A 10942-nucleotide genomic window follows, 5' to 3' on the forward strand; every position below is an offset into this window, starting at 1 on the left:
CGTGGGCCAGGCCGGGTGTGGCTCAGCGGCTGAGCATTGACCTTCAACCAGGAGGTCAGGGTTCCATTTCTGGTGAGGCACCTGCTGGGTTGCGGACTCTGTCCTCAGAGGAGTGGGGAGGGGGTGGGTGGCACAGGAGGCCGCCTAGCCATGGCTCTCTCCCATCACGAGTGTTTCTATGTCTCCCTCTCCCTTCCTCCTGAAATCAATAGGAATAATAATAATAAAGAGTTGGCTGGACGAGGCTCTGGGAAGGAGGGGGAAGGAGAGGGGGAGCCGCGGGACCAGCTGTGAAGGCCCCCCAGACCCTGCGAGGTCAGGCAGCCTACGCTGTCGCTGTGCCTGGCCCCCTCGGCCCCAGCGATGACCTGATGGGAACACGCGGGGCCCACGGGGCGTGTCCTTGTGAAGGAGATGCGTGGGCAGCCGTGCGTGGGAAGCGGGTGGGGGCCCTCACCTCTGGGCTACTCCGCAGGTGGCATCTGGGATGCGGCCCCCCTGACTGAGGTGGGTCCCCCATAAAAGAAGGCTCCAGTGTGTCGGGGGCTTCCCTTGCTCTCAGGAGTTTACAGGATGTGATGTGGGGCCTCCATCCCAGGGCTCAGCCCAAGGCCTCCTTCTCCCTTCCCCCTCCACCCACAGAGCTGGACCAGGGGGATCCAGGAATGAGCGCCCTCCCCAGGGCGAGCCCACACCTCCCAGCGCTGCTCTCCCTCCCAGGGCGGGGCTCTCCCAGCGCCAGCTCCGCCCCCTCTCCGCTGCCTGAAGGTGGGAGGCCCAGCGCTGCGGCAGGTTGGGACGCGGTGCTCAGGGAGGGAGTGACCGCGTCAAAGCCCACTATGCACTGCGCACTGACCAGGCCCAGGCCGGACCATGCTTCATCCTCACCGCCCCTCCCGTCCCGCCTGCGACAGGCTCAGCACAGCAAACACAGGGACCTGGAAAGTTCTTGGAGCTTCAATTTATTTCCCCTCAGAATTTAGGAGCTTCTCCTTTAATTAACCCCCAAGCCTTCTTGGCAAGAAATGAACAAACAGTCACATCAGAATCTCATTTCATCCGGAGCAGTAAGATGCAGCTTAGAGCCCCATGGAGAAAAGGCAGGGATGGGGATAGGGAGGGCCCAGCAACCTCTGTGTGGAGGGCAGGGCGGGGCCAGCACCCATCAGAGGGTTCTGAGTCAGGAAGTGGGAGCAGTGGCTGTGACTGGTGACATTCTCATAGTCCACTTCATGCTCACAGTGTCCCAGAGACTCCCCACTGCCCAGTCTCCCCCCTCTGCCCACCCCTCCCCACGGCAGGTCTCACCTTTAGAACCCAAGAGAGACACATCAGAGCCCTGGGCGCTGTCACTGACTGGGAGGGACACACCAGGACGGGGTCAGAGTCCAGAGCAGGAGACTGAGGAGGAAGTATGGGGGTGGGGTCCCCCATGGCTCGCTCTGCACTGTCACAGGGTTTCAGGGGTGACGCCTTCATACTCACTGGCAGCCTGAGCATAGCTCCCTCCTTTTCCACCTGCGGGAAGAAAACACCCCGTGAGAGACCAGGGAGGAGGCAGGGCCATGAGGTCCTAGAGGAAGCCCTAGTCCTGGGCCCAGAGAAGTTTCTAGTGCTGGCCCCACTGGGACCCGGATGTGGAGAGAGAGGCTGTTTTAGATTTAGGGGAGCAGCACTGTGGAAGTGCAGGTGCAGTGAGGGCGCAGGCGGCACCCTGACCCCAGTTGCCCCAGGACAGCTGTGCTGGGGCCACAGCCATGAGGACACTGTGTCTGGAACAGGGACGGGTTCTGTGATGGTGACCTTCTCAGCCTGGACTTGGGGACAGTGTGACAGCTGCTGTTCCCTCTGGAGCGCACAGGGACCATGGAGGGACATCAGGCCGGGTCCTGACCACACAGCAATTATAACAGGAACACACACCAAGCTCAGCTGCTTTGGTTTCTTCCTGTACATGAACGCCATGCTCACACTGTACTGTCCTCTGCTGAGTGTCCAATAGCTTCCTGTCTAAACAACACTGTGTCCACCTGCGTTACCACGCGCTTCATTGTGGACATGCGCACTGTCACCCGTGTCACAGCCCACTTGCTGGTGGAGAGTCTCACCTTCCACTGAAGCCCACAAGGTCTGTGAGGCCCGGGAGGTGAGGCGGCTCCACCTCAGGGCGCTGAGTCCAGGCCCCACTGCCGCCTCCCAGAGCGCATGCTCTATTGCACAGAGACCAGCTGCACCTTCCCTGGAGCCAGTGAGGCATCCAGGCTGGAGTGTGGGGAGTGCTGTGGAGAGGGGTCCGCTGTGGGGGAGGGAAGATGGCTGTTTTGTTTCATATCCCCATCCGAGGATATTGTTCCATTGACATTTAAGGAGTGAGAAGGGGAGGGGAGAGACAGAGGGAGAGACACATCTAGGTAAGAGAGAGGCATCTATGTGTCGCCTCCAGCATGGGGATGCATAGAGCTAGCACAGAGGTACATGCCCTTGACCGGAATACCACTGTGACCTTCAATCCCAGAGCTGCTCTCTGCATTGAACAAAGTGGCTGGGAGAGGAGGGCATTGCAATGTGGATGGTCAGCAGGGGCCTCATTGGGAAGGGGACTTCTTACAAAGTATTTTAGCCCTAGCCTGTTTGGTTCAGTGGCTAGCCAGTTTGGTTCAGTTGGCCTGCAGACTGAAGAATCCCAGGTTCGATTCTGGTGAAGGGTATGTATCTTTGTTGGGGTCACATCCCCAATAGGAGGTGTGCTTGAGGCAGCTGGGTGATGTTTCTCTCTCATCAATGTTTCTGGCTTTCTATCCCTCTCCTTTCCTCTCTGTAAAAAAATCAATAAAATAGATTAATCGAAGATGGCTGCACAGGTAAACACCTAACTGCAGCCGCACACAACAATTTCAATAAAATACAACTAAAATATAAAATGGAAATTACCCAGAACTACAGGAAAGTTGACTGACTTGAAATTCTACAATGAGAAATAAGGAGAAAACCAGAAGGAAGAGCGGAGGAACTGTAAAAGCCTAAGGTACGGAGACACGCGGCGCGCGCAGAGAGGACGGAGCCAGAGAGGAGGGGGAGGCTGAGTGCCTGGCTGGCATTCCCTAGCGGGAAGGAGATAAAAGCTCCAGACTGTGCTGAGCCCCAGTTCTGACTGCTCTGAACCCCAGTTCTAGGCCAGACCCCGGTGACCCAGGCTCATCCAGAGGGAGCTGGGCTGTAAGGCGGAATCCCAGGGGAGCGGCGAAAGGCAGAGCCCCAGAGGTGCGCACATTGCACGCAGAGAAGGGACGGTTGGCTGTGCCACGGGATTGCCCTGGCGGGAAGGAGACAGGGGCTCCACACTGCTCTGAAAGCCACCTCCAATCCCACTTCCAACTAAACTGAACCCCAGTTCCAGGCCCATTGGGGGAGAGACTAGACTGTTTGGTAGCAGGCGAAACTCAAGGGCACCTCACTCTCAGAGGTGCTTGCAGTGAGTACTGAAGGACCCTGAGGAATACTGAGGCTCAGGAGCTGCATAGGGTGTAGCTGAGGGAAGCCAAGGCTGAAGGCTCCACCCTAAAACTCCGCCCCATCAGGGAATCTGCGAAAATGCCTAGACAACGAAATAGATAACAAACGAAAGAAATGGAGGACAAAGAGCGACTGGATATAGAGTTCAAAACCACACTTATAAGGTTGTTCAAGAATCTCCTAGAAAAGGCCGATAAAATAAACAAAAACTATAAAGATATGAAAAGGGATCAACTAGAAATAATAAGGGATCAACAAGAAATAAAGAATACATTGTCTGAAATAAAAAAATATTATAGAGTCCTAAAAACAGAATGGAAGATCACAAGAATCAAGTCAAAGATTTGGAACATAAAGAGCCAGAAGACGCTCCTCCGCAGAAGCAAAAAGGCAAGAGAATCCAGAAAGTTGAAGATAATGTAAGAAACCTCTGGGACAACTTCAAGCAAACCAACATTAGAATTATGGGGGTCCCAGAAGATAAGAGAGAGCAAGATATCAAAAACATACTGAAAGAAATAGTGACAGAAAACTTCCCCCACCTGGTGAAAGAATTAGACTTACAAGTCCAGGAATAGCACAGAACCCCAAACAAAAGAAATCCAAAGAAGACCATACCAAGACACATCATAATTAAAATTCCAAGAGCAAAAGACACAGAGAGAATATTAAAAGCAGCAAGAGCAAAGCAGGTAGTTACCTATAAAGGAGCACCTATACAATTGTCAGCTGATTTCTCAACAGAAACCATGCAGCCAGATGGGAATGGCAAGAAATATTCAAGGTGATGAATAGTAAGAACCTACAGCCAAAAATAATCTACCCAGCAAAGCTATAACTTAGAATCAAAGGCCAGATAAAGAGCTTCACCAATAAAATAAAAAAAAGCTAAAGGAGTTCATCACCACCAAACCAGAATTATATGAATTGCTGAAGGGGGTTCTTTTGTAGAGAAAGTAAAGAAAGATAAAAACTATGAACAATAAATATGTAACTATCAACAAGTGAATCTAAAAACAAAAAACAAAAATTTTTTAATCTGATGAACAATATTAACTGTTGAATATAATAGAATCAGAGGTATGGAAGGGGAGTGAACTGACGATTCTCTGGGAAAAGGGGAGATGGGGATGTGGGAAGAGACTGAACATAAACTGTGCACCGATGGATGAGAACAATTGGGGGGGTGGGGAAAGGGCAGAGGGTGGGGTGGGAACCTGGTGGAGAGGAGCAACGGAGGGGGGGGGGGGGAGAAACATTTGTAATAATATGAACAATAAAGATTTTTTAAAATCAAATATATATATATATATATATATATATATATATATATATATATATATATATATGTATGTATTTATGGAAGGATCTGTACCAGTGACGGTCATTGGGAGCCCAAGCTCCATTCGCTTCATGAGCCCCAATGTGCCAGGGGAATTTGAGACACTGGAGGACCTTCCCCTTTGGAAATGACCTTTACAACATTCTTTTTAAAAAGTATTTTTTATTGATTTTTTACAGAGAGGAAGGGAGAGGGAGAGAGAGTTATAAACATACATGAAACAGAAACTTCAATCAGGCACCTCTTGCACACCCCTTACTGGGGATGTGCCCACAACCAAAGTACATGGCCTTAACTGGAATCGAGCCTGAGACCTTTCAGTCCACAGGCCGAAGCTCTATCCACTGAGCCAAACCGGGTTCTGCTGACCTGTACAAAATTCTTCATCCAGGCCCTTCCAGCTGTGTTCCTCCCAGGTGCTCTCACAGTGATGTTTCCATACATATTTTGGTCTCTGTCGCCCCCTGGAGGCCTAGGCGACCTCCTCGTTACAGCACGTACCCAATAACAATACGAACTGCCGCTGCTAAGAGGGAGGAAGGCGGGGCCGACTTGGGTCTGGTTCGCTCCCCCTTTTAGCCCCAGAAGCTGGCATAGAGGAGGCACTGAACGAGCATCCGTTGCACAGAACGACCGAGATGCAGGCCTGCGGAACTAGAAGGCTTCGGAACTGTCCCCTGAAGCGAGTGTTTCCGGCCGGTGGGCTTTCACGGGAACACCTTCCGTCTTCTTGGGAATCTGAACCCGAGGGCCCAGAAGGCTCGGTCACACCGCTTCCGGAGTCGCTGGGAACAGAGTCTGGGCGGCCGCTCCGCATCCCGCACGGACGGAAAGGCTCCTGCCCCGAGCAGGTGGGATTGGGAGGCAGGAACGAAAAGACAGGCGGGGAATTTGAGGGAGGAGGTGGAAGGCGATGGAGTGAAGGAATGTGTGGCCACATGGGTGCGAGGGGGGTGAGAGACCCCAGCACACCTCGTGGGAGGCTGACGGCTGATGGATGACGATAGCGGTGGCCGTCCTGGGAGCTCGGGGAAGCGGGGAGGTAGAGTCTAGAGTCTGGGCACAGACAAGGCCCCGGGACCCCCCAGCTGCCCGGGGAGATGAGGGGCTGAGGGAGCAGGGGAAGGAGGATGACGTAGGTAAACAGATACAGGGGGTGCAGGCAGGTCCTGTGGCGGCCCCGGGCTCTGGGCCCACCGCTCCCCACCTCCCTTCAGCGGCTCCTCCGGCTTCAGGGTGACCCTGGCTTCCTCCTGGAGAACCAGGGTTTCCCTGCCCGGCCACTACCCCTCCTGCGGGCTCAGCTCCTGCCCTGAGTCAAGGCCAACTCCTGCTGGTTGACCTCAAGAGCACAGGGCACCGCACACATTCCCGTGGGCCTGAGAGGACAGCCAGGAAGGCAGAGGCGCTGACCCCATGGGTTCATGGCTGCCTCGGGTCCCTGCAGGCCTTCCAGCTGCTTCCTGCCTCAAGGCCCAGGGCCTCGCTCATGCAAACAGCTCCCTCCATTGGGATGGTCCGAGACGGCACCTACCCACCCACCCACCGGCCGTCCTGTACCTGCTCCTCCCTTCTGGGGGTTTGGGATAAGGGGTGACTGGACCCAGGGGAGACTGAACCCACTGCGGATCAGAGCACCAAACGGACGCCTTTAACAAGCAATCCTGCTGGAACCATCCATGATGAGAGAGAATCACGGATTGGCTGCCTTCTGCACGCCCCCACCCGGAGGAAAGAGGGTCAGGTGCAGCCTTCATCTGCTCCTCACTTCCCTCCAGCACCCCAGCCCTGTGGAGGCGCCGGTGTCACTGCAGCTGGCCCTGACCGGCTGTGTGACTGGGGGCCAGTGGCTACCCCTCGCCGGCCTCGGTTTGTGAGAATGATGAGACTTGACCGTCTTCTTGCCGGTAACTCACTCAGTGTTTCCTCATTGTCCCGTGGACTGCACAATCCTGGGCCGGTTAGGGACAGAAATAGAATATTGGAGACTAGCTATAAGTTATGAGAAGTAATTATTAAAAACACAAATCATGCCCCAACCGGTTTGGCTCAGTGGATAGAGTGTTGGCCTGAGGACTGAAGGGTCCCAGGTTCAATTCCAGTCAAGGGCATGTACCTTGGTTTCTGGCACATGCCCTGTGGTGGGGGTGTGCAGGAGGCAGCTGATCAATGCTTCTCTCTCATCAATGTTTCTAAAACTATCTCTCTCCTTTCCTCCCTGTAAAAAATCAATTATATATATATAAAAGCCTAATATGCTAAGTGTCTTGTCAACCATTCAACCAATCAATGTGTAATCTATAATAATAAAAGGGTAATATGCTAATTAGATTAGGTGTCATTCCTGATGAAGCCGGCTGGGATCAGGCCGCCTGCGGACAGCCCAAGGGAAGACAGCCCGGGTCCCGGGTGCCTGCCGGCATCCTGAGGAAGGTACTGGAAGGAAGCAGGTGCCAGCAGCATGGGGAAGGCCCACTCTTGCACAAATTTTCGTGCATAGGGCCTCTAGTATGCTAATGATGTGCTAAGGTCGCTCAACCGCTCGCTATAACATGCACTGACCACCATGAGGCAGAAAGTCAACCTGTCGACCAGTTGCTATGATGTGCACTGACCACTAGGGGCAGATGCTCCAACTGGTAGGTTAGCTTGATGCAGGGGTCCAGCCCATTGGAACTGAGAGAGACAGGTCCCACCCAGCCTGGAGTCCTCCCGCAGCCCCTCCTTGGCTGGCCAACTTCCTGTGTCTCTTGAGTTGGTTCCCGCCGCCTTCAGACTCAAGAGGCAACCGCACAGCGAGCTGCCACCAGGACATGGAGCTGCCTCTGGGACATGGGCGCTGAGCCCAGGCGCCAGGCAAAGCTGGGAGGGAAGGGCTTGGGCCATAGAGTCCCGGAACTAGAGGAGCAAGGGCAGTGGACACTGGGCGGCTACAGAGGCCCTAAGCGGTGAGTCCTCAGGGTCGCCGGATCCAGTAGGGGGCGCAAGTGCCTAGGGACGTGGGATGGAGATGCCCCCAGCTGGTGAGATGGGGAAGAGCTTCACTTCTGTCTGTCCTGCCTCCTGGATTAGGGTCGCAGCGCTTACCATGCTTCTGGTTCTTTTAGAGGCACTCCCCCCACCCTATACACAGCTCTCTCCACCCTATAGAAGACAGCCAATTCCCTCCACCGTATAGACAGACACCTCCCTCCATCCTAGAGACAGACAGCTCCCTCCACCCTATAGACAGACAGCTCCCTTGACCCTATAGACGGACAGCTCCCTCAACCCTATAGACTGCTCCCCCACCCTATAGACAGACAGCTCCCTCCACCCTATAGACAGACAGCTCTCTCCACTCTATAGACAGACAGCTCCCTCCACCCTATAGAGACAGCTCCCTCCACCCTATAGACAGACAGCTCCCTCCACCCTATAGACACAGCTCCCTCCACCCTATAGACAGACAGCTCCCTCCACCCTATAGACAGACAGCTCCTTCCACCCTATAGACAGACAGCTCCCGCCACCCTATAGACAGACAGCTCCCTCCACCCTATAGACACACAGCTCTCTCCACCCTATAAACTAGGGGTGTCGAACTCAATCAGAGAAGGGGCCAAAATCTAAAATCCAGCCTAAATCGCGGGCCAAATGGTTTACTGAACAGTCATAAACTGTCATTGTGATGGAAACGCAGCAGAGTGCAGTGATGACAGCGCGGTGCGGGCCACAAAGCAAGGCCTGGCGGGACGGATTTGGCCGGCGGGCCTTGTGTTTGACACATGTGCTGTAGACAGACAGCTCCCTCCACCCTATAGACAGACAGCTCCCTCCACCCTATAGACAGACAGCTCCCTCCACCCTATAGACAGACAGCTCCCTCCGCCCTAAAGACAGACAGCTCCCTCCACCCTACAGACAGCTCCCTCCACCCTATAGACAGACAGCTCCCTCCACCCTATAGAAAGAGAGCTCCCTCTACTCTATAGACAGACAGCTCACTCCACCCTATAGACAGCCAGCTCCCTCCACTCTATAGACAGACAGCTCCCTCCACTCTATAGACAGACAGCTCTCTCCACCCTATAGACAGACAGCTCCCTCCACCCTATAGACAGACACCTCGCCCCACGCTATAGACAGACAGCTCCCTCCACCCTATAGACAGCCAGCTCCATATACCCTATAGACAGACAGCTCTCTCCACCCTATAGACAGACAGCTCCCTCCACCCTATAGACAGACACCTCCCCCCACCCTATAGACAGACAGCTCCCTCCACCCTATAGACAGACAGCTCACTCCACCCTGTGACAGACACCTCCCCCTATAGACAGACAGCTCCCTCTACTCTATAGACAGACAGCTCCCTCCACCCTATAGACAGACAGCTGCCTCCACCCTATAGACAGACAGCTCCTTCCACCATATAGACAGACAGCTCCCTCCACCCTACAGACAGCTCCCTCCACCCTATAGACAGACAGCTCCCTCCACCCTATAGACAGACAGCTCCCTCCACCCTATAGACAGACAGCTCCCTCCACCCTATAGACAGACAGCTCCCTCCACCCTATAGACAGCCATCTCTCTCTACCCTTTAGACAGACAGCTCCCTCCACCCTATAGACAGACAGCTCCCTCCACCCTATAGACAGACAGCTCCCTTCACCCTATAGACACAGCTCCTTCCACCCTATAGACACAGCTCCCTCCACCCTATACACAGCCAGCTCTCCCCACCCTATAGACGGAGCTCCCTCCACCCTACAGACAGACAGCTCCCTCCATCCTATAGACAGCCATCTCTCTCTACCATTTAGTCAGCCAGCTCCCTCCATCCTATAGACAGACAGCTCCCTCCACCCTATAGACAGACAGCTCCCTCCACCCTATAGACAGACAGCTCCCTCCACCCTATAGACAGACAGCTCCCTCCACTCTATAGACAGACAGCTCTCTCCACCCTATAGACAGACAGCTCCCTCCACCCTATAGACAGACAGCTCCCTCCACCCTATAGACAGACAGCTCCCTCGACCCTGTGACAGACACCTCCCCCTATAGACAGACAGCTCCCTCTACTCTATAGACAGACAGCTCCCTCCACCCTATAGACAGCCAGCTCCATCTACCCTATAGACAGACAGCTCTCTCCACCCTATAGACAGACAGCTCCCCCCACCCTATGGACAGACACCTCCCCCCACCCTATAGACAGACAGCTCCCTCCACCCTATAGACAGACAGCTCCCTCCACCCTGTGACAGACACCTCCCCCTATAGACAGACAGCTCTCTCCACCCTATAGACAGACAGCTCCCTCCACCCTATAGACAACTCCCTCCACCCTACAGACAGACAGCTCCCTCCACCCTATAGACAGACAGCTCCCTCCACCCTATAGACAGCTCCCTCCACCCTACAGACAGACAGCTCCCTCCACCCTACAGACAGCTCCCTCCACCCCATAGACAGACAGCTCCCTCCACCCTATAGACAGACACAGTCCTCCACCTGTGACAGACCCTCCACCCATAGACACAGCTCCCTCCACCCCATAGACAGACAGCTCCCTCCACCCTATAGACAGACAGCTCCCTCCACCCTATAGACAGACAGCTCCCTCCACCCTATAGACAGACAGCTCCCTCCACCCCATAGACAGACAGCTCCCTCCACCCTATAGACAGACAGCTCCCTCCACCCTATAGACAGACAGCTCCCTCCACCCTATAGACAGACAGCTCCCTCCACCCTATAGACAGACAGCTCCCTCCACCCTATAGACAGACAGCTCCCTCCACCTCAACAGCTCCCTCCACCTAGACAGCTCCTTCTACCCTATAGACAGCCAGCTCCCTCCACTCTATAGACAGACAGCTCCCTCCACTCTATAGACAGACAGCTCCCTCCACCCTATAGACAGACAGCTCCCTCCACCCTATAGACAGACACCTCGCCCCACGCTATAGACAGACAGCTCCCTCCACCCTATAGACAGCCAGCTCCATATACCCTATAGACAGACAGCTCTCTCCACCCTATAGACAGACAGCTCCATCCACCCTATAGACACAGCTCCCTCCACCCCTATAGACA

General features: G+C 54.4%; 1 protein-coding gene and 1 long non-coding RNA gene across 17 annotated transcripts in view; one reads left to right on the plus strand and one right to left on the minus strand.

The window, feature by feature from the left end:
- LOC118718036 (patr class I histocompatibility antigen, B-2 alpha chain) overlaps positions 1 to 10942 on the minus strand; it is a 39915-nt gene that overhangs the window by 23144 nt on the left and 5829 nt on the right. For 4 of the 16 annotated variants that reach the window (XR_006741516.1, XM_045581164.1, XM_045581154.1 and 1 more), the window contains one exon: positions 1486 to 1518. The exons of 6 other annotated variants lie outside the window; for them this stretch is intronic. Coding sequence is in view for 8 of the 10 variants with exons in the window: in XM_045581164.1 (XP_045437120.1) it covers positions 1486 to 1518 (33 nt within the window). In the remaining 2 variants the exon portion in view is untranslated. Of the gene's footprint in view, positions 1 to 1302; positions 1357 to 1485; positions 1519 to 10942 lie in introns of those variants that run through there. 6 more of the 16 variants (XM_045581163.1, XM_045581149.1, XM_045581144.1 and 3 more) reach the window with 3 other exon arrangements.
- LOC118718040 overlaps positions 821 to 10942 on the plus strand; it is a 13019-nt gene continuing 2897 nt past the window's right edge. The window contains exons 1-2 of the long non-coding RNA XR_006741518.1: positions 821 to 1036; positions 1185 to 1187. This is a non-coding gene — a long non-coding RNA (uncharacterized LOC118718040). The remainder of the gene's footprint in view (positions 1037 to 1184; positions 1188 to 10942) is intronic.

This window comes from Pipistrellus kuhlii, unplaced genomic scaffold, assembly GCF_014108245.1.
Source record: "Pipistrellus kuhlii isolate mPipKuh1 unplaced genomic scaffold, mPipKuh1.p scaffold_m20_p_136, whole genome shotgun sequence".
In the NCBI taxonomy this organism is placed as follows: Eukaryota; Metazoa; Chordata; class Mammalia; order Chiroptera; family Vespertilionidae; genus Pipistrellus; species Pipistrellus kuhlii.